We start from the raw sequence: 20,530 nt of genomic DNA on the forward strand, positions 1-20,530 counted from the left end.
GCTGGTGGAGTCGTCCTGGCCTGGGTGTTCCTGTTCCCCTTCGGTTCTGCAGCGGCCATGGTGCCGGGGTGCCTCCACCCACGCGTGTGGCGGTGACCCCAGTGGGTGGGCAGGTTGCTCTGACCCCATCCCGCCACCAGGGCGTGGGGACGGCATGCGGAGGGAGGAAAGCCGCGGGTGGGCGTCCTCCGGCCGCCAGGGGCCGCTGCAGGCGCCGGCTCTGCTCGGGGCGCTCTGCCCGCGGGTGGCGGCGAGCGGCTGCCGAGGCTGCGGGGCCGGAGCGGGCGGCGCCGAGAGGTGCGCGCGGAGTGCGGGCGCGGGCTCGCCGGGCCGGCGCCGGGGCCGGGGCGCAGGTCCCGCACGGGGTGGGGGAGTGGGCGGGGCGACCCGAGTGGGGCGCGGGGTCCCGGCGGGTCACGGTCCGGGCGGAGCAGCCTCGGGCGCGAGGGGCCGGAGGGAGGGTCCTGCGCGGGCGGCCGGCGCGTGCGCCCCGGCTCCGCCCCCAGCTCCGCGGTCGTTGCCGGGAGCCGCCGCGGATCGAGGCCGGGCCTTTGGCGGCGGCGCCCGCAGAGCTGCCGGGTCGCGGGCGCTCGGGGCGGGGTCTGCGCGGCGGGCGGCCCCTCCGGGCTGCGCGGCGGCCTTGGCCTTGGCCGCGGGCGTTCTTCCCGGCGGTGCCCCCGGGCCCGTGAGGAGCAGCCCCAGCGGGCATCCGCCCCCAGGAGGCCGCCGCCGGCCTGTCCCCCGCCCCCGGCTGAGCCCCCGAACCTCCATCCCCGCTGCAGGAGCGGCTTCCCTCAGCGCCCCGCGGGGTGCGGGCCCCCGGGACTGGAGGCCCCGCCGCCCCGGGCCCCGCCCCCGCCCCCGGCCCGCGCAGCACCTCTCCCAGGACCTCCGCCTGCGCGCCCCTGACCGGGCTCCGCGCCCCTGACCCGGCTCCGCGCCCCTGACCGGCACCGGGCAGCCGGGAGAGCGCTCCGGATCGGCGTGGCCGCCATCGTGCTGCGGGCTGGCCCTGGACTATGCCCTCCAAGGCGGCCTGCCTGGGGCGCTCAGAGGCGGGCCCCCCACAGCCGGACGGCGGGATGCTCAAGGGGCACCTTGTGGACTCGGAGGGGGGCCTGGCCCCCCTCCCCGGCTCCCCGGCCGCTGACCGCGCTGGCGCCGAGAAGAGCCCGGCGGGCCCTCTGGACGTGCCAGCCAAAGGCGGCCCCGAGGACCCCCAGGCCAAGGCCAAGGCCTTCACCCCGAGGCCGCCTCTGAGGCCGCGGCTGGAGCGCGCCCTGTCCCTGGACGAGAAGGGCTGGCGGCGGCGGCGGCGGCTCCCGAGCAGCCAGGAGGACCTGGCCTCCGGCAACGGGGCCGGCCCCCCCGGGGGCTCCTCGCAGGACCCCGTCCCCCCCGGCCTGAGCACCTCCCTGCAGGACATCCCCCAGGGCCCCTGGACTCCGGGCAGTGGCGGCGGGAGCCCCTCCTCCTGGGGCGCCTCCCGGGACCTCCTGCCCCGGCTGGCCGGCGGGCTCCCCTCGCGCCCGCTGCCCGCCATGGAGGGGAGCGTGGCCTCGGACGCCCTGCGGACGGCCCACAAGGTGGACACGGACCACGCCGAGTACAAGCTCCGTGCGCAGAGCCGGCTGCTCCGGGCCCACAGCAGCCTGGGCCCCGGCCGGCCGCCCAGCCCCCTGGCCTCCGAGGACGGCTCCCTGCGCTCCGCCAGGTCCACCTTCAGCCTCCTGGCGCCCCTCCGGGCCAAGGACGTGCGCAGCAGGTGGGCCTGGGCCTGGGCCTGGGGGGCCGGCTTGGCATCCGCGGCCTTTATCGGCGTCAGAGGACCGCAAGCTTCTCCTTAAAGGATGTCTGGTCCCCCCGTCCTTCCCGGGCGACTCTCCTGCCCCCGCCGGCGGAGGGAGGGGCCCAGGGCCCGGCGGCAGGCGGCCGGCGTCCTGCTCCGGCTCCCCCAGGGCCCTGGCTTCTCTGTTGTCCGGGGCCCAGTTTGCTGAGCGCCCGCTCCCCGGTGGGGAGGCCTGGCACCACGGCGCCTGGGCTTTACCACGGAACCCGCGCCGACGTTTTAAAAGATACGTATGTTTTATTCATGTTTTACAGAGGAAGGGAGAGGGAGAGAGTTAGGAACGTCAGTGAGAGAGAAACATGCATCAGCTGCCTCCTGCTCACCCCCACCTGGAGATGTGCCCAGGCCAAGGTGCATGCCTTGACCTAAATCTGGTTGTTTGAAGCACAATCCTGCATGGCCCTGACTGGGGGGTGGGAGGGGGGCATCTGCTCGGACCCGAGCTCAGTCTGTCCTCTGTAGGAGCTACCTGGCGGGGAGCCTGCTGGGGAGCGGGGCCCTGATGGGGGCGGAGGAGCTGGCCCGGTACTTCCCCGACCGCACGGTTGCCCTCTTCGTGGCCACGTGGAACATGCAGGGCCAGAAGGTGAGCAGGTGCCCACGGGTCTCGGGAGGCGCTGGGTTCCTGCCTGTTCCTCCCGGCTGAGCCACACCCAGCGACCCTCCCGCCTGCCGTCTATCTCCCCCCCCCCCCCCCCCCCGCTTTAGTGACTGGGGCCCCGGCAACCCCCCCTCCCCACGTTGAACCCAGTGGCTCGGGTCACCAGGAGCCCAGGGCCTCCCTTGGGGGCACTCCTGTTGGCTCACGGGGCCCAGGCTGGCAGCCCCGCGTCCTCAGGAGCCCCCTCCCGTCCACAGGGGTCCCCCGTCCTGGGCCTGCGGGGCTGAGGGGCAGCCAGGGGCGGGGCGGCCGCAGGGTGGAGTGGCCCACTGAGCCGAGCTGCACCTCCTGCCAGGGCCCCCGCCTGGGTGTGCATGGGGGGCACTCACTGAGGGGCCGGCTCAGGGCCAGACAGGCTGGGGGCACAGCCCGGGAGCGAGCAGGTGCAAACCCGGCCGCAGCCATGACAGGCTGGCGGGGAGGCGGGTCCTGGGCGGAGCCGGAGCCCTGGGAGCCTCCGCCCCCGGCCCCTCGCTAGGCGCTGCCTCCCCTCAGGAGCTGCCTGTGAACCTGGATGAGCTTCTGCTGCCCCCCGAGGCCGACTACGCCCAGGACCTGTACGTGGTCGGGGTGCAGGAGGGCTGCTCCGACAGGTAGGGCCCCGCCCCATGTGCCCCGAGCCTGGCACCCCGTTCTGTCCCTGTGAACAGCACTGCTGAGGGGGGCCGTGGGAAGAGGTTCTGTGACCGGAGGCCCCACGCCGAGCACACAGACGGTCCCTAAAACGGGGGTGTTTTCCTTCCTCTGAGCACAAGCTGGTCTCCGGCTGCAAGTGCGGCGGAGAGCAGGCCCCGCGTGGCGTCCCATCACCCTGGGGCCCGGGCGCATCCCAGCCTCTGTCTGCTGCCACCCTCACACGGTGGACGGTCACCTGGAGGAGGTGGGGGATGAGGAGGGCGGACCTTGGGACCCGGGCCACGTCCCCGGAGCCCTGAGAGGCATCAGCTCCTCGGTGTCCGGAGCCCCCGCCTCTGGCCCGGCAGACCCGGACCCCTGGTGCTGCCCATCCCACCCCCACCCCCCACCCCCCCTCCTCAAAAGACAAGGAGCCCCGCCTCCAGCGCCCGGGGCGCTGTCCCCGCAGGCGGGAGTGGGAGACGCGGCTGCAGGAGACGCTGGGCCCGCACTACGTGATGCTGCACTCGGCGGCCCATGGGGCGCTGCACCTGTCCCTGCTCATCCGCCGTGACCTAATCTGGTTCTGCTCAGGTAGCCCGCCCGCTGCCCGCCGCCCACCGCCCACTGCCCTCGCCCCAACCCGCTGCTGCCCACCGCCCTGACGCTGCCCACTGCCCTGACACCGCCCACTGCCCTCGCCCCAACCCGCTGCTGCCCACCGCCCTGACACCGCCCACCACCCTGACACCGCCCGCTGCCCACTGCCCTCGCCCCAACCCGCTGCTGCCCACCGCCCTGACACTGCCCACTGCCCTCGCCCCAACCCACTGCTGCCCACCGCCCTGACGCTGCCCGCTGCCCACTGCCCTCGCCCCGTCCCCGCTGCCCCCGTCCGTCCGGGGTCAGCTCGCCGGGCCATGGGCGCCGCTGAGCTCCCCCCCCCCCACAGAGGTGGAGAGCTCCACGGTGACCACCCGCATCGTGTCCCAGATCAAGACCAAGGGGGCGCTGGGCGTTGGCTTCACCTTCTTCGGCACCTCCCTCCTCTTCATCACGTCCCATTTCACCTGTGAGTGCCCCCCCGGCCCAGGGGGCGGGGTGCCGGGTCCCTCTGTGCGGCCTCCGCCCGTCGGACCCCACGTGGGCCCTGAGCCAGCCCTGCCCCTCGGGGCTCCCCCTGTCCCCGCAGCCGGGGACGGGAAGGTGGGCGAGAGGCTGCTGGACTACAGCAAGACCATCCAGGGCCTGGCGCTGCCCAAGAACGTGCCGGACACCTGCCCCTACCGCTCGGACGCAGGTGAGGGGCCCGCGTGCTCCGGGGAGGGGCGGGCCGGATGGACGGGCCGGGACGCGGACCAGGCCTGTCCCCTGCGCGGCTGCGCGTGGGGAAGGCTGGCTCACGGCTCTCCGGCCTCTGCCCAGCGGACGTCACCACCCGCTTTGACGGCGTCTTCTGGTTCGGCGACTTCAACTTCCGCCTGAGTGGCGGCCGCATGCCCGTGGAGGCCATCCTGAGGCAGGACCCGGGCGCCCGCGTGCCCGCCCTGCTGCAGCTGGACCAGCTCGCCCGGGAGAGGCAGAGGGGTGCGGCCGGGCGGGGAGGGGAGTGACCGGGAGGGGGAGGGGAGGCCGGAGGGGGGGAGGGGTGGCGGGGAGGGGAGGCCTGAGTGGGGGAGGGGGTGACGGGGAGGGGTGGCCGGGAGGGGAGGTCTGAGTGGGGAAGGGGGTGACCGGGAGGGGAGGCCGGAGGGGGGGAGGGGGTGACCAGGACGGGGAGGACAGGGAGGGCCGGCCGGAGCTCCACGCCAGGCCTGAGCCGTGCCTGTGCCTGTGCCTGTGCCCGCCCCAGGGTCCATCTTCAAGGGCTTCCAGGAGCCAGACATCCACTTCCTGCCGTCGTACAAGTTCGACATCGGGAAGGACTCTTACGACACCTCGTCCAAGCAGAGGACCCCGTCCTACACGGTGAGCGTGAGCAGCAGCGCCCCGGGCTGGGGCCTCGGGGGCCGCACGCCCGGGCCCGGCTGGGACTCTGCTCGGCCGGGACTGCCCGCGTGCCCTCCTCCCAGGGGCATCCCCGGCAGGTCCCAGTGCCCGTCTCTGGACCGCTGGCTGTGGGGCGTCGGGAGGCGGCCGGCCGGGCGGGCGGGAACCTGGCCGCGGGCACGGACGTTTCCTCGGGGCAGCGGTACAGCTGCCGCTCCCAGCGCCGGGTGCCCGGTGATGAGGGGTTTGGGGTGCGGGGCTCCGGGACGGGCTGGGGACTCTGCCACGTGACGGGGGACCCAGTGGCGGGCGGGGCGTCATGCGTCCCGCCTCGGGCTGCCCCGCAGGACCGGGTCATGTTCCGGAGCCGCCACCGGGACAACATCTGCCCGCTCGCGTACTCCTCCTGCCCCGGGATCAGGACCTCCGACCACCGCCCTGTGTACGGCCTCTTCCGGGTCAAAGTGAGGCCGGGCAGAGACAAGTCAGTACCAACCGGCCTGTCCCTCGGGGCGCGGGGCTGGCCGGGGCAGGGCAGAGGGTGCCAGCTCTGGACATTGGCGCGGGCCGCGGCTCCGAGTCCTGCCTGACAGGAGCCGGGGTGCAGGCCACGCGGAGTCACGGCCTGGCGGACCTGAGCGGCCACCGCAGGGTCGGGACCTGGCCCGGCCCCCGTGCCCATGGCTGGCCAGGCCCGCCGATCTCCGGGCTGGCTCACAGCGCAGCCTGGAGCTGTGGGCGGGGCACCCTCGGGCCCTCCCCTCCTGACAGCCTCTCCCCCATAGCATCCCGCTAGCGGCCGGCAAGTTTGACCGCGAGCTGTACCTGATCGGGATCAAACGGCGGATTTCCAAAGAGATGCAGAGGCAGCAGGCCCTGAAGACGCAGCACGCCAGCACCATCTGCACCGTGTCCTGAGCGTCTGCCCACGAGGGCTGGCACCGCCACCGGGCCCCTGGCCAGGAGGAGGAGACACTGCGGGCACTGCGCAGCCTCGGGGGCGCTGAGCTCTGTCTGCGGCCGGGCCGGCGCCTTCCCAGAGGAACCCAGGGAACCGGTGCCACGGCGCCTGGACCGGACCGCTGCTCGCTCACACGTCTGACTCCCCGCGGACACCCAGTGTCCTCGGCAGCCGGGGCTCAGGCCCGGGGGCACCCGCCTCCCGCCACCGTCTCCCCGACGCCGAGCCGCACTCGGCAGCGTCCGCCTCTCCATCCTCCGGCCCCTCTGCACGCCTGGCCTGGCTCCATGGAGCTGCTTGGTGGGGTGACTGGGTCCCCAGTCCCACGGCCTGTGCTGGGACCAGGCTGAAGCCAGACGTCCAGGGAGCGAGCGGGTCCCCATTGCTGGGCGGGATGAGGTTGTGGCCGGGACGGGGGTATGGCCAAAGTTTCAGGGCTGGCCCTGCCCTCCAGCCACATCCTGCGGCCGAGTCTCCGGTGGTGGTGGTGGTGCTGGTGGTTGTGGTGGCGGCAGTGCATTTGCCAGCCAGAGAGGCTGCTGGAAGCTCAGGCTGGCACCACGACTGGGTTTCACGGTGTGTGGGTCCATCTCTTGAAAGGCGTTAAGCTTGGGATGTGGGGAAACCCAGAGCATCACGTCTAGTCTTCTCAATTATTTATTTTCCATATTTATATTTTAAATAAATGCACATATCGAGTCTTTAATTCTTTCTGGTCAAAGTGAGTCCTAGACACAACCCGTCCTCACCAGGTGCTGGTGTGAAAAGGCAGGGGTGCTCTGGGCTGGCGGCTGACGGCGCCCCTCAGCCGCCTGCCACCTCCCCTGGGCTTGCTCTGTGCCCGCCCCGCCCGCCCCTGCCACGTCAGTGAACACTCGGTGAGTCCTGGAGTCTGTTCCCACGTGTGTCCACTCGGCACCAGCCGCCTGCAGCAGCGTCCAGGAGAGCTGTCGGAGGCGGCCGGCAATCCCGGGCTGCAGGAAGCCCTGTGGGCGTGAGAAAGCCGAGCGAACGTGCCGCTGGGTCTGTCACTGAGAATCTTACGAAGGCTGTGGCAGTAGGGATGGAAATGAGCAGTTTTATGTTCTTTCCAGGCATGGTCTGACCAAACCATGGAAGATTGTAACGTGACTGAAAATAGTTTGGCCCGAGATCTCGCTCTGTCTCCAGGGTGACCGTTATGCCCGGTAAGACCCTGGGTCAGAGATGATGGAACTCGCCACCAGCCGTGAGGATCTAGGTGGATGGAGTTCATGGGAAAATCGGGTAAAATTCGAGTGAGCGTGGCCAGTCTGAGGCCGGCTCCCCTCGCAGGCCGGATGCTGCCGTCAGCAGGTCGCTGTCCCTGGCGAGCAGAGGAGGGGGCGGCACCTGGGAACAGCTGCAGAGAGGGCCTGAGGGGGCTGGAGAGGTGGGGGAGGGAGCAGGAGAGGGTGGTCCCTGCTGAGGGGACTCGGTGCCCAGGGCCTGAGGGTGGCAGGGGACCCAGCAGGCAGAGAAAGCTGGCCAGTTTCTAAGATATGGGGAGTCGGCAGTTCCTAGAACATGTGCAAAGCTGCCAGGTCTCAAAGCGGCCCTGTCCCATCTCACCGTCCACGGCAGGCCCTGACCCCGGGCTCCCGCCCCGTGGACAGAGGGCCGTGGCAGGGGCTGTTGTGAAGGCAGCTGACAGGCCTGCAGAACAGTCGCTTGCAGACGGAAGTAACACGTACACGTTTATTTGGTTCCTCCAGTGCCCGATGGCCGTGCCAGGGGCTGCCCTCTACACTGCGGTGGCCCAGAGCTACCCGGGGGGACCGGGCTTCCCGTGGAACCTGGGCTTCTATGGGCGCTGGAGTCTCGGAAGCACACTCTACGGTCACAGAGTGTGACCTTTCCCCCCTGAACTACAGCTCGTCTCCCACCTAAAACGCAACCGCCGACCAATCCCAAGAAGGCCCCTCCCCCCCCGCGCGGGCACCTGGCATCAGAACCCCCTTCCGATGGAAGGGCACGCGGGGGAGGGGCTGGCACTGCCCGGCCTGCACCTCTAAAGCCGGTCCCAGCCACGGTGAGGACGACAGCGCACCTGATCACGTCGCAGACGGCCCAGGCGGAGGCAGCCTGCCCGGGCCGGGCCCTGGCACTTGCGAGGAAGCGGGGCCGTGTGGTCCGCGACGGCACACGCAGTGCCGAGGGCGCCGAGCTCGGCCGCGTCGGCGTGCGGTTCAGTGCGGAGCAGAGCCCTGGGTTTGCAGCGCTCGGAGTTCCTGCGCCAAGTTCAGCTCCGGAGAAACGGGTCGAGCAGCCTCTACCGGAAGAGCCGGTAGGTGCGGGGCAGGCGCCCGTCTCTGCTGGTCAGCGCCGCCTGGATGTGCTCGTAGCTGGGCAGGTCACTCAGGTCCCCCAGGGCGGCCACGGCCGGCTTCCCGCGCAGCATCTTGGAAGCCACGCGCTTGATGTCCTCCGGCCTCACGTCGCCTGGCACAGGGGACAGGGACGGGAAGGCCGTTGGCCCAGGCCTCCACCCGGGAGGAGCGGGGCCCGGAGGCCCGGAGCCACTGTGTGCATTCCCGTGAGGGAGGGCGAGGACAGCGGGCTCTGCTTTGCTTCCTGATGGGGAGATGTCCCCCAACAAGAAGTGGGGAGGAAAGAGCCGGCGGATCAGCCCAGAAGGAAGCCCTCCCGAGTGCATGGCTGAGGGAGGAAGGCGGCAGAGGCCGCATGCTGACCTGGCCGAGAGGCTGGGAGCCGCCCCCGGCCAGGCACCAGCAGGGAAGACGAGGCAGGGGAAGATGGAGCACTGTCCTTCTTGAGGGCCTGGGGACTCCCACCCGGGGCACTACGAAACCGCCGGCTCCACACCTGCGCCCCCCTCAGGACAGCGTGCTGACCCTCGGGCCACAGACCCCTTGGGAGTCAGAAAACGGCTCCCAGAGCCGCACCAGCCGTGACTCGGGCCCTCGGAGGACGGTCAAGCCCCTGGAGACCACGTGAGGCCACGACACCCGCCAGCTGCGAGCCCCGGGGCCCGTGCCCGGACTCACGGATGAGCGCGCACAGCTCGTGGGGCAGCTTCCTGGAGCGGGTGGCCAGCACCTGCCTGCCCACGTCCTCGAAGATCACGGGCCGGGCCTCCAGGTTCATCATGAGCATGGACATGAGCTGCGTCTTGGCCCGCTCCAGCTCCACCTGAGGGCGAAGCCGTTGTGCGTCAGCCGCGCCCCAGCCACCGAGCGGTCAGGGAAGTGTGTCCGGCCCAGCTCAGTGCTGAGGCAGACGGCTCCCTAGTGCCCTCCTCTGCCCATCCGCTCCCGGGCCACGCCGAGGGGACGGCTCAGCCACCAGCTCCGTTCCGGGAGCCCGGCCCGGATTCGAGGACAGAGGCAGCGGGAGGCAGGTGCCCGATGGCGCTGGGACCCCAGGCTGCGTAGAGCGAGCACGGGCAGACTGGCTGGAAGCTGTGGCGTTGAGTGAGTTCAGGACAGGGGGCGTCACGTTTGCACGCGGGCCCATCCTGAGCGGCCTCAGCGGCCTCCGTGGGGTAGACCGCCTGCCCAGCAGGGCAGTGACTTGCACACCTTTCGCTTGAAGTGAGGCCTCTGTTTCTCTGCTGAAGGCAAGGGATCATGTGACGCTACAGTAAACACAGGACCACAGAAAGCATGCTCTGAGTTGAAACATGTGCAGCCCCCCCGAGGCACAGGGCCTGAACGCTGGGCTTGGCTGGTACTTGTGTGCATGTGTGTGCACGCATATACAATCTGCTACTTGTGCCAGTTCGGGGCCGGCAAGTAACGAGGCTAGAGCCCGAGGAACTGAGAGGAGAAAGCCGGGAGGCGTGCAGGGCTGCCCATGGGGCTGCTCTGACCTGGCTGCGGGCGGCGCGAGGGCCTGCCTGTGCCCGGCATTCGTCCCAGAGCTGAGGACCTCAGGCAGCCAGGGGTAAGCAGACCAGGTGCCGTGAGGACCAGCAGGGTCCCCGCGGGACAAGCTCAGCCTTGGATGGGGTCACGGGAGTTGGGGGTCACCGTGTTGGGGGTCACGGTGTTGGGCACAGAGGCTGGCCGCCGGCGTGGTGGGAGGTGGGGAAGGCACCTTGCCATACTTACCACATCCACGGTCCCGCCCATTAAAATGAACTCCTTGGTGATGATCTCCACCATTTCTCTAACCTGCGCGGGAGGCGGGAGGCTCTGAGCGCTGTTCACAGCTAGCCTGGGACGCCCCGCAGCCCCGCCTCACCGGCCCGGCTCACCTGTCGGGGGGCTCACCTGTCTGGGGTCGGCGCTGGCGTGGATGCACAGGAGCCCCGTGTCCTCATAGCTGTGGTGGTAGGCGGTGGCGTTGTACATCCAGTGGTGCCTGGCGGACGGAGAGGCCCGAAGGTGGCAGGTGGCCCGCGGCCGCTTAGCGGGCCTGGGGCCGGGGAGGCGGGGGCAGGGGCAGGGGCAGGGGCACTCACCGGTTGAGCACGTTGAGGTAGAGCCGCGTGAACATGCCCTTGCCGGGCCCGCCGGCCGAGAAGGAGCCTCCACCGCCCATCATCATGTTGAGCACGGCGAAAGGGATGAAGTCGGCCTCCTGCGGGGAGGGGGCGGAGCTCGCAGGGCGCACTGGGCGTGCCAGGCCAGGGGCGCGGGGCGGCGGGGCCTGCAGACTCACCAGGAAGGAGCAGCTCTCCAGCCCAATCATGATGTGCGTGAGCTCGGGGAACGGGGCGGGGCCCAGGCTGACCTTGGACATGTCTCTCTCCAGCTGTGACCGGAAGAACGAAGTGGCCCAGGCTTCGCCGTCTCCTCGGCCACATCTACCCACAGCCCACCCCCCGCCCCGAAGCTGCCGCCACCCAGGCGCTCTGTGGGCTAGGGGGCGGTGGAGGCACAGCCACGAGGGCGGCTCCCTGAACTCCGGAGGTCACAGACCACAGCCCAGGCCGCGGCCTCCGGCCCGCACCTTGACAACGCCCCCGGTGTACTGCGCGACGGAGCGGTCCACGTCCACGGCGGCCCCGCTCCCCCAGGCCGGCCGGGCGCCCAGGAGGTACTTGCGGGCGCACTCCACCAGGTGCTCGTGCTCGATGCCCACGCCTGCCAGCACCATGCGGTCCGGAGTGTAGTAGTTCCGCAGGTAGGAGTGCAGCACGGCCCGGTCCATCTTCGCGATGTTCTCCGGGGGGCAGAAGCGGTGGAGGCCGACCGTGTTCTCCCTGTAAGCGGCCTGCGGAAGCGGGGAGCACGCGTGACGGAGCGGGCCCCAGGCTCCGAGCCTGGCCCCCGCACCCCCCTCCGCTGGCCCGGCCACAGGACGCCCCCTGTGAGTGAGACCCTCCTCCAGGACAGTCACCCGGACACACAGGCTCCCTCGGTGGAGGGGAGCCTGGTCCTGCGGGGGCGGGCGGCCTGGAGCTCCCTCACCTCGTGGATCATCTCGGTGAGGAGAGGCTCCGGGTCCGGCCGCATGTTGAGGTCCTCCAGCTCAAACTGGACAGCCAGCCGCGCCATCTCTATCTCCTCCTCTGCGGAGGCACGAGACCAGGCTCAGCCCCCAGGCCCGCAGCCTGGGCCAGCGTCCTCCCTCCGCTTCCTCTGGGGCAGGCCCGGGGACATGTGAGCGAGGAGAGCGCCCCAGCTGCCACCTGGCCCTGCTCCGAGCCGGCCCTCCGCGCGAGGCACGGACCCCGCGCCTGCCCCAGCGGGTGAGGAGGTGGGACAGTGGGCGGCGGTGCTGAGGGGACAGGCCAGAGCCCCGAGCGGAATGCAGCTGTCAGACCAGCTGTGACGGCGCTGTGGCTGCCCTGCGCCCGCAGGGAGCCAGTCGGCCACTCTCGGGCTGAGGAAGGGGCCGGGCCAGGCGGTGAAAGGCATCCGCCCGAAGGAACCTGTTTGCGAGCGCGTGAAGGGTGCCGGCCGGTGTCTCGGAGCATCAGCACTTCCAGTAACACTGCGCCAACTCAGGGCAGGTGAGAGACCTCCGAGGACACATGCGTGTCCCATGGGCAGGGCTCCCGCACCCCGTGTCCCGGCTGGACACCCACCTGTGAGCCGGGGGTGCAGGACCACTTCAGCCAGCAAGCCCACCACCGTGTCCAGGCCTTTGGAGTCGGCGGACACCGCGTACATGGTGGTGTCCCTGCGAAACACCAACACCGGCCCTGAGGGCAGGAGGCACCGGCCTCTCCCGTCGCGGGCAGACCGCGGGCAGCGGCAGTGCACAGCCTGCGCCGCGTCGAGCCCCTTTCCGTGTCTGCGTCTCCCGCGTGAACCGACTGGCCAACGTGAGAACCAGCCGTGTCAGGCTTCCTGGCATTCCTTCCCTGAGCCAGACCCGGTCAGCTGCCGGCCCCACACCCCACGCCCTTGGCTCCTGTGCCATGGCCTCGAGCCTCCAGGGACAGGGCTCCCCTGGGGAACCACCTGCCCTCTGAGTGTTTCCCCCCTCTGCCCAGCCGGCGGTCACTCAGCGCAGCCCGCCGGCCTCTCTGAGGCCGTGCGGGAGCCTGACCTGGACGCCTGGCAGTCGCAGATGCCGCCGTGCCTCTCCAGGGTGTGCAGGATGCCGTCCTTGCTGTCGAAGCGGGCTGTGGACTGGGGAGACAGGGAAGGACCAACAACCCTCAAACACAGCTCCTAGCACGTTTACTTCCGCTTTCAAAGCGACACCACGTTAAGTGACGTCTTATTACCGTTAACTCAGCAACTTAACCACTAATGTGTAACCGCTGTAAAAAAGCAAAACTACGTAAGTTCTCCCCAACTACAACTCAAAATTCACAAACTGGACACTGACCGAAAAGGCCAACTTTTCCAAGAAGTGAGCGATTCCACTCAGGTATTTTGCTTCATATCTTGATCCTGAGTTAATAAGAACTGGAAAGGAAGTTGACAGGTCAGATCACTTTTCAAAACGACGGCTCGCACAAAAGACGTTTTCCGTGAAAACTGTGAACGTGACTGGACAGGGGTCACCCGGGTGTGAGGGTCCGCTCTCGGCTAGCCGGTGAGTCTGCGCTTACGAGCCGCTGACTCCGGTTACCGAACGGGAGGAAGGGGGGAGCCGCCCGAAGGGCCCGGCGGGCACTGCGGTGCCTCGGTCTCCTGACTCTCCAGGGCTTTCACTCGGAAGGACCCTGCGCCACCCCAGGGCACTCACTTCCCACCGTGCAGAACTGCCCGAACTTGTTCTGGGAGGCCACGCGCAGCCCGTTCTCCAGCGTGGTGACTTTGGTCTCAAACTTCTCCTGGCTGTCGACGGTGGCAAAAACGGGCGTGGGCACCCCGGGCAAGGGGGCAGAGAGCGGGATGTTGGGGTAGGCGCCCCCACTGCTGAACTGTCTGTACCCAGGGGCCCCAAACCTGAAAAGGAGAGGTCGCCCAGTGAGGGGTGGAACCCGTGGGGCCACGTGGGCAGCGTTGTGTCTGCTCTGACCGGCAGCGCCCCCTGTGGAGAGGGTCTGTGCTGCCCGCCCCGGGGGCCCCGGGGGCGCGGCAGGTCCTCCTCTCTCCCAGGGTCGCCCCGCGCCTCGGTGAGGGTCAGCGCGGGTCACAGCAGCCCCTCGGGAGCGCGGCCGGCCCGGCCTGGCAGGACCTGGGCTCCAGGTCCGTCCGCCGACCCCCTCCCGCCCCAGGCCGGTCACAGTGGCGGGCCGGCCGCTCCACGCACACACGCGGCCACAGCCCCAAAGCTCCCGGGTCGCCAGCCCGTCCGCACGGCCGCCCTGTCCTCGCCCCCTCTCCCCGCTGAAACGTCCCCTCCGAGAGAAGCCGCCTCCGCCCGAGCCAGGCTCCACGCCATCGCGGCTGGCTCCGCACACGCGGGCCGCAGGCGCCCGCCGCGCCGGGAGCGGGACCAGGGCGGCCGCCTGCCGCCGCCGAATGGACGTGCCGGGCGGCCGGGCGGCCGCGGGCGCGGGCTCCGAGGGGCGCGCGCGGCAGGAAGGGGCCGGCGGGGACGACGCGGACCGGGAGCGGACGGCGGGAGCCGACCCCGCCGCCGGGACGGAGCGGCGGATGGAGCTCGGGGCGCGGGTCCGCAGCGCCGGGCAGGGAGGCGCCCCCGGGGCCAGGCCGGGGCCCCGCTACCCGAGCCCGCCCGCCCGGCGCCGCGTCTGGGCGTCCGGGGACCAGAGGCCGCGGGCCCCGAGGGACGCCGGCCACCGCGGGCCCCGGCCGAGCCCCAGGGGCCCCCCGGACCGCCCCGGCCGGCCCTCGCCTCACCGCAGCCGCGAGCGGCCCCAGGCGCGCGAGCCCCGCAGCAGCCGCGTCGCCGCCAGCACCACCGCCGCCATCTTGGGTCTCCGCCCCTCGCTTCTGGCGTCACTTCCGACTCCGCCCTCCGCGCCCCGCCCCCCCGACGCCGGCCGCTGCCGTTCGGGCGCCCGCTTCCGGTGCGCGGAGCGGAAGCCGCGGCGAGAGGCTGGGAGCGGCGGCCGAGCGGCGGGCGACGGGGGCGGGGAACTCGCGCCGCGGCCGGGGCGGAGCCGGAGCCATGGAGCCGCCGCTGCCGGGCTAGGGAGGGCCGGCGCCGCCGGGCCCGCGGCCATGTCGGGCTATGCGCGCCGCCCGGGCCTGTCCCCGCTGTCCCGGGCCCGCAGCCTCGTCATTCCGGACGGTGAGCGGCGGGCGGCCGGCGGCCGGCGGGCGGGCGGGCGGGGAGGGCGGCCGCGCGGACCCCGGGCTCCGGCCCCGCCGAGGTCCCGGGAGCGGGCGCGGCGCGGCCACGTCGCTCTCATTGTTGTTGCAGCGGCGGCGTTCTCCGAGCGCCGGGCCGGGCTCCCCCAGCTAGACTGTGAGCGCCCCCGCGGCGGGGACCCGGACCCCCGCCTCTTCGGCTTTCGGCCGACGTTTATGTGCTATGTGCCCAGCCCGGTGCTCGCCTCCGTGGGAGACACAGGTGAGAGACGGCCCTCCAGGCTGGGGCGGCCCCGCGGAGCCCGCACTCACCCCGGGCCCAGCGGTGAGCACCGGGGAGGCGAAGGTGGAGAGTCCTGCCGCTGGGAGCTCACAGTCTGGTCTTGGGGAGACCCTCCCCCCAAAAAACAGACAGTTCCGATGTAGGATGGCAAGTGCGGGAGCCGGGGGAGGAGGGCGGCACTCGTTCACCCATTGTCCCCCGCAGCTGCCCCGCCTGCGGCGAGCGGGCGGTCACAGGGGCGGAGAGGCTGGGGCACGCCGGGCCTTGGGACAGGGCGCAGGCAGGAGGGCATGTGCACCCCGCTGCTCCAGGACCTCGGGGAGCTTTCGCAGCACCCCGGGCAGGTTCCCCCGGGTGAGAAGCGCCACGCTGAGGCCGTGTGGGGACGCGGGGTCGCCTCGGGTCCCTGTGACCACAGGGTGACGGGGTGTCTCTGCAGATTTTATCTACGGAAAGGGGAAGGGCACTAAGCCAGGCCCACCAGGAGCCCAGCAGATACACTTTGGAGGTAGAGTACTTCGGTAATCCCTCCTTCCTCTCTCTGCCCGAGAGAGAACCTGGAGGTCTAGGTCCACGCCAGGGGCAGGGCTGTCCAGGCAGCAGCCCCACCTGCCTAGTGCACCGTAGCGGCCACAGCAGGCGGGGTGGCACCCCCGGGTTGGATCCTGGCTCTGGGGTAGAAGAAAGCAGGGTACCACCCGAGGCCTGAGGGATGGCAGGCAGGTGGGAGTCACGCCTGGGAGCCTGAGAGGCCCCGGGGCTGGAATCAGGGTGCCAGCGCCACACAGGGTGGCACCGGGGCTTGGGTGGTGGGTAGACTGAAAGGGCCACCGTGTGGCAACAGGTGGTGGGACAGGGAGAAGCAGGGAGAGGAGAAGGAAAAGGAGTGGGTGAGTCGGGGAAGGGCGAAGGGGGCGGGAATTCTCAGCTTGGGGGAGGAGGGTGGCCTTTGGAGCTGGGCACAGCCTCACCCACGCGGTCACTGCGCCAGAGGTGTGCGAACACGGGTGGGGTGGGGTGGGGTGGGGTGGAGAGGAAGCAGAGCCGTGTCTTGGGCCGGCGCTGAGCTCTGGGGCAGCGACTCGAGTGGCTTCTCCACTTCAGGGGCGTGTGTCCGGGAAGAGAAGGGAACGGGGTCCCTCGGACAACCTCAGGGGACTTCACACGGAGGGTTTGTCCTGTTTCAGATGAGAAGCTTGCGGACCTGGAGGAGGCAAACCCATTCTCCTTTAAAGAGTTCCTGAAAACCAAGAACCTCAGCCTGCTGAAGGAGGACACGGCCAACAGCAGGCTCCACACACAGGTACCGCCTCCCGCCTCCCGGCAGCGCGGCCGGCTCCGATCGTGCTCCTGGGAGAGGGCGTGCGGCGGGGGGAGTGGGAGGCGGGGGGCACCTTCCTGGCTGGACGATGCCCCCCCCCCCAGCGCCTGTGGACGGCGGCAGGGCCTGCGCCTGCTCCTGGCTGAGGCCCCCCGCCTGCCCCTCAGGAAGCCACGAGGCACTCGCTGGGCCTGGACTGCGGCTCTCCGCCCTCCCAGGCCATGGGCTTCGGCCTGGAGTTCCAGCAGCCGTTCTTTGAGGACCCGACGGGGGCTGGCGACCTCCTGGACGAGGACGAGGACGAGGACGGCTGGCATGGCGCCTACCTGCCGTCCGCCATGGAGCAGACCCACGCGAGGGGCCCGGCCAGTGCGTCGCCCAGCAGCACGTACATCTCCTTCTTCTCCAGCCCCTCGGAGCTGGCCGGGCCCGAGTCCCTGCCCCCGTGGACGCTGAGCGACTCCGACTCCCGCCTCTCCCCTGCAGCGAGTCCCGGGGCAGACTTCGCCGGCCACGGAGAGTGCCTGGGGGACAGGCACCTTCGGACGCTGCAGATGAGCTACGAAGCAGTAAGTGAGGCTGCGGGCCGGCCCCGGGAGCCGCTGTGTCTGGCTCGGATTCTGGCTCCAGGACAAGACAGCCTGGCGCAGTACCGGCATCTCCAGGGAGCTCGCTGCTGGGCTGCCGGTGCCCGGGGACAGCGGGGTGCGGCTGACAGGATGGGACCGAGCGGAGCTGGGACCTTCGGGGCTGCCCACAGGGGTCGGCTTGAGCGCCTTGCCAAGTGTTCTGAGTCGAGGAAAGTCTTGGAGACTTTAAAACAGCCTAAAAGCCGGCTGTGTGAGTAGAGCAGGAGTCTGACCTTGGCCCTGGTGGTGCCCTTTCTCTGCCAGTGTCTGGGGTCGGCTCCAGGGCATTCCTGATGTCCGAGCAGTTCCCAGGCCACAGCGTGCGCGCCGTGAGGGAGACACGCCGAGGGCCTCATGGGATTCCCTCTCTCCGCAGCTGAAGGACGAGAACGCGAAGCTCAGGAGGAAGCTGACGGAGGTGCAGAGCTTCTCGGAGACGCAAACTGAGATGTAAGCCTTCGGTTAGGGCCGGGCCAGGTGGTGGACGGGAGCCTCGAGGGGCTGGGTTCTGTTCTGTCGGGCCTTGGCAACAGACGTTTCCCCTGCTGTGTCCGTGTATTTCAAACGTCCTGGTGAGGCGGCAGACTGTCAGACCCCTGAGGGCCCATGGCTGGTGCTCACTCTGACCCGCTGAGGGTGTCACCGCCCTGCACCTCGCTGACACGGCTCGTTCCAAACAGCGGGCACGGGTGCCATTGCCGAGTGGCCACGCGGTGCTCTCTGACAGGGTGAGGACGCTGGAGCGGAAGCTGGAAGCCAAAATGATCAAGGAGGAGAGTGACTACCACGACCTGGAGTCTGTGGTCCAGCAGGTGGAGCAGAACCTGGAGCTGATGACCGTACGCACGGGTGGGCAGGCCTTGAGGCGGCGGCGTGTCATTGGTCACCGCAGCCGCAGGGAGCGGGGCGGGCGTCTGGGAGGTCCCCGCATGGCTGCGAGGCATCGGGCGGAGCGCTGGGCGAGGCCGATGCCATCCGCCTGCCGCTGAGGCGCTGCTTGTCTCCTGGTGACAGAAACGGGCGGTGAAGGCAGAGGGTCATGTCATGAAACTGAAACAAGACATAAGCTTGCTTCAGGTAACCGGGGGCCCAGTGTCCATCTGTGGGTTCGAGCGACTCCTCTGGTGGGCTCTTCCCTCCCCACGGACGGGGCAGACTCCCCCGTGCAGATGGAGGCCGCGGCTCGGTCTTCCCGCCCGCCCTGCTCCCTGGGCCGGTGCCAGGACAGACGGAGCAGGGCACGTGGGAGCCAGGAGGAAGGGCCTGTGGGGGCCGGGCCCCCCTCCCGAGGTGCCTGTCGCGTTAGGCGGACAGCGCGGGGCTGCTCCCTGTTCACCGTAAACTTCCCGCCGCTCCCGCCCAGGCGCAGGTCTCCAACTTCCGGAGGGAGAACGAGGCCCTGCGCTCGGGCCAGGGCGCCAGCCTGACGGTGGTGAAGCAGAACACGGACGTGGCCCTGCAGAACCTGCGCATGGTCATGAGCAACGCGCACACCTCCATCAAGTGAGCGGCGGGGGCGGGGCGGGCTCTGCCATCTCAGAGTGAGCACGCCCACCGCGCACAGTGCAGCTCGGGGCTTGGATGGGGTGTGCTTGACGGCCCGTGGACCCAGGTCACAGCGTGTGCGCGCCAGCAGGCTCCCCCGTCCTGCGTGGCGATGGCTGTTCCATGTGAGAGGCGTGGGTGTTAAGGCGAATCCCGCCCCGTGTCTCCCCTCCCCCCGAATTGCTCCGTGAGCTCCTAGGAGACAGCAGCGGGGTCTCTAACAGTCCTCACTTTCCTCCCACTGGCTGAGCTGCTGGCAGCCAGCCGGGTGACAGCGCGGGTGCTCCAGTGGGTGGCGCCTGATGCTCTTGGGGGAGAGCCTCCGCCTCGGGGACCTGCGCTGGTCTCCGCTGTCTGCTGGGTCCCTCGGGTTATGCTGCCGAGTGTAGCCGCAGCCCCTGATGCCGGTGTTCTCCTTGCAGGCAGCTGGTTTCCGGAGCCGAAACGCTGAACCTTGTTGCTGAGATCCTTAAGTCCATAGACAGAATCTCTGAGATCAAGGAGGTCGGGGAGGAGGAGTCTTGAGAAGCTTCTAGTTCACAGCTCTGTTTACATCCTGCAGTCACCGCTCCCTGGATGTGAAACGCCATTGTGTCCTTAAACACGCAGTCTTCCCAGTAAAGCTGTTTATTGCGAGATGCTCCTTTCCTGACTGAGAACAGTATTATTAGCTCCGAGGGAGGAGCGGTGGAGCAGTGAGCGTCCCCGAGGTCTGTCCCTGCGGCCCCTGCTCCGGGGGACCCCTGCAGTGAGACGTGACCCCCTGGAAGACGCGTCTGTAAAAGCCACCGCTGGTTCTCAGGGCTGAGCACGGAGACAGCCACTCTGTGCTACAAGTCTTCCATCCTTGTTCCAGAACACTGTAAGATACGTTCGATCGATTGTCTTTGATTTCACCAGTAAATGAAACACTAAATGAGCCGAAATCAAACGATTGCCATGGACAGGGCCTCGTGCCTTTCCGCCTTCGCTCGGCAGCCTCGGGGGCGGCCCTGTGGCTGGCGGCCCGAGTGTGCGCGCCCCTGGTTGGATGCTGCTTTCCTGTAGGGACCAAGGTTGGCACGGATTCTACACTGTGAAGCCATCGGAGCGCACCTCGGAGGGGGCCTCGGGCTGGAAAACGTGGATGGAGGGTTTTGATACACGATCCAAGCAGCCTTTTGTAATGAAGTCGAATCCCGAGGACGCGCAGAGCCGCCTGGTAGCACAGTCTCCCGCTGCCGTTCCAGGCACTTCTGACTGGGGGAGGCGCGCCCTGCGCTCAGTGCCTTGTGGCTGTTTCCTGCAGATGTTATTTTTTAAAATAAATGTTCCCTCCTGTTCAGATTGACAGCTTTCTTAATAAATTCTAAAATGCACACGCTTCGGCCCCTTTTCCTGCCTCAGTCAGCTCTTCATGCTTGAGAACCGTGCCTCCCGCACCCCAGGGGGCACCTCCCGCACCCCAAGGGGCATCGTGTCCCTGTCCTGGGGGGTCTGCGGCCTGGGGAGCTCGGACTCGTTGGTTCTGGAATTGGAGCCTTCTTGGAGATCATGTAGTTGAATTTTCAAAAGATGATTAAACTGATAGACTTTATGATCTTGGCTGCAGGGAAGAGCCTTCCAGAAGTCAGGGTGAACCACCCTCAGCTCACTGCCCGCCTCGGGCTCCAGCCGGCGGTGCAGAGTGGGTGCTGCCAGCTCAGTGTCCTCTGTACACACAGCAGCGCTGGGAAACCACAAAGGCAGGGCCGCCTCGGGGGGGCCCCCCGCGGGAGAGGCACAGCATTTTATGGGGGCGGGTGATACACAGCAGAACACTAGCCGGGTGCCCCAGCCCAGAGTGCTGCGGTGCAGAGGGCAGGATGAACACAGGCTCTCCTACCCCATCTTCTCTGTATCCTGTGAAGTGTTCCCCAGGAGAAGCCATGAACATACAGGTCACATGACCAAGTTGTTGACCCTCAGCCGCTGGGTCGCTGCCAGGGGGCTGCCTGGGCGGCAGGTCTGCTGCTGTAGGAGCCGCTCTTGGCTCTGCCCTTCCAGGGCTCACCTTGAGCGCAGGCTGATCCACTGCCTCACGGGGAGA

At 69.3% G+C, this 20,530-nt stretch overlaps 3 protein-coding genes across 12 annotated transcripts; 2 read left to right on the forward strand and 1 right to left on the reverse strand.

The window, feature by feature from the left end:
- The first annotated feature begins 906 nt into the window (after positions 1–906).
- On the forward strand, positions 907–20,450 carry INPP5E (inositol polyphosphate-5-phosphatase E). 2 transcript variants are annotated; one of them, XR_006740200.1, is made up of 11 exons: positions 907–1,765; positions 2,312–2,435; positions 3,006–3,103; positions 3,595–3,719; positions 4,078–4,197; positions 4,318–4,425; positions 4,551–4,712; positions 4,978–5,093; positions 5,462–5,598; positions 5,900–6,085; positions 20,429–20,450. XR_006740200.1 is itself a non-coding variant. In XM_036416861.2 (10 exons), exons 1-10 carry the CDS (start codon positions 1,020–1,022, stop codon positions 6,030–6,032), a joined length of 1,869 nt encoding a protein of 622 aa, XP_036272754.1. In that variant the 5' UTR covers positions 907–1,019; the 3' UTR covers positions 6,033–6,779. The 2 variants fall into 2 exon arrangements, 1 of the variants encoding a protein (XP_036272754.1); XM_036416861.2 differs by lacking the exon at positions 20,429–20,450 and having other exon boundaries at positions 5,900–6,779.
- On the reverse strand, positions 7,778–14,422 carry PMPCA (peptidase, mitochondrial processing subunit alpha). Of its 2 annotated transcripts, XM_036416863.2 has the most exons (13): positions 14,271–14,422; positions 13,207–13,409; positions 12,844–12,923; positions 12,559–12,641; positions 12,092–12,186; positions 11,472–11,572; positions 11,011–11,274; positions 10,720–10,812; positions 10,520–10,638; positions 10,329–10,419; positions 10,167–10,229; positions 9,102–9,246; positions 7,778–8,535 (listed from the first exon to the last, which is right to left on the reverse strand). In XM_036416863.2, exons 1-13 carry the CDS (start codon positions 14,339–14,341, stop codon positions 8,366–8,368), a joined length of 1,578 nt encoding a protein of 525 aa, XP_036272756.1. In that variant the 5' UTR covers positions 14,342–14,422; the 3' UTR covers positions 7,778–8,365. The 2 variants fall into 2 exon arrangements, with proteins under 2 accessions (XP_036272756.1, XP_036272757.1); XM_036416864.2 differs by lacking the exon at positions 10,720–10,812.
- ENTR1 (endosome associated trafficking regulator 1) lies at positions 14,455–19,822 on the forward strand. 8 transcript variants are annotated; one of them, XM_036416906.2, is made up of 10 exons: positions 14,455–14,664; positions 14,797–14,946; positions 15,407–15,475; positions 16,155–16,270; positions 16,456–16,857; positions 17,294–17,367; positions 17,645–17,766; positions 17,932–17,994; positions 18,281–18,420; positions 18,885–19,822. In XM_036416906.2, exons 1-10 carry the CDS (start codon positions 14,595–14,597, stop codon positions 18,924–18,926), a joined length of 1,248 nt encoding a protein of 415 aa, XP_036272799.1. In that variant the 5' UTR covers positions 14,455–14,594; the 3' UTR covers positions 18,927–19,822. The 8 variants fall into 8 exon arrangements, with proteins under 8 accessions (XP_036272799.1, XP_036272798.1, XP_045429855.1 ...); XM_036416905.2 differs by having other exon boundaries at positions 17,645–17,756; XM_036416914.2 differs by having other exon boundaries at positions 14,524–14,664; positions 15,407–15,488; positions 17,645–17,756.
- Positions 20,451–20,530: the final 80 nt, after the last annotated feature.

This window comes from Pipistrellus kuhlii, unplaced genomic scaffold (assembly GCF_014108245.1).
Source record: "Pipistrellus kuhlii isolate mPipKuh1 unplaced genomic scaffold, mPipKuh1.p scaffold_m20_p_57, whole genome shotgun sequence".
NCBI lineage: Eukaryota > Metazoa > Chordata > Mammalia > Chiroptera > Vespertilionidae > Pipistrellus > Pipistrellus kuhlii.

Excerpts from the sequence above, each read along its gene's own strand:
- PMPCA (XM_036416863.2), bottom strand. The coding sequence starts at position 14,341 with ATGGCGGCGGTGGTGCTGGCGGCGACGCGGCTGCTGCGGGGCTCGCGC. Across the intron at positions 10,813-11,010 it reads ACACCGGGGGCGTTGTCAAG|CTGGAGAGAGACATGTCCAA; the intron begins GTGCGGGCCGGA and ends TTCCGGTCACAG. Across the intron at positions 8,536-9,101 it reads CGAGCTGTGCGCGCTCATCC|GCGACGTGAGGCCGGAGGAC; the intron begins GTGAGTCCGGGC and ends CCCCTGTGCCAG.
- ENTR1 (XM_036416905.2), top strand. The coding sequence starts at position 14,595 with ATGTCGGGCTATGCGCGCCGCCCGGGCCTGTCCCCGCTGTCCCGGGCC. Across the intron at positions 15,476-16,154 it reads CCAGCAGATACACTTTGGAG|ATGAGAAGCTTGCGGACCTG; the intron begins GTAGAGTACTTC and ends GTCCTGTTTCAG. Across the intron at positions 17,757-17,931 it reads AGAACCTGGAGCTGATGACC|AAACGGGCGGTGAAGGCAGA; the intron begins GTACGCACGGGT and ends TCCTGGTGACAG.
- INPP5E (XM_036416861.2), top strand. The coding sequence starts at position 1,020 with ATGCCCTCCAAGGCGGCCTGCCTGGGGCGCTCAGAGGCGGGCCCCCCA. Across the intron at positions 1,766-2,311 it reads GCCAAGGACGTGCGCAGCAG|GAGCTACCTGGCGGGGAGCC; the intron begins GTGGGCCTGGGC and ends TGTCCTCTGTAG. Across the intron at positions 3,104-3,594 it reads CAGGAGGGCTGCTCCGACAG|GCGGGAGTGGGAGACGCGGC; the intron begins GTAGGGCCCCGC and ends CTGTCCCCGCAG.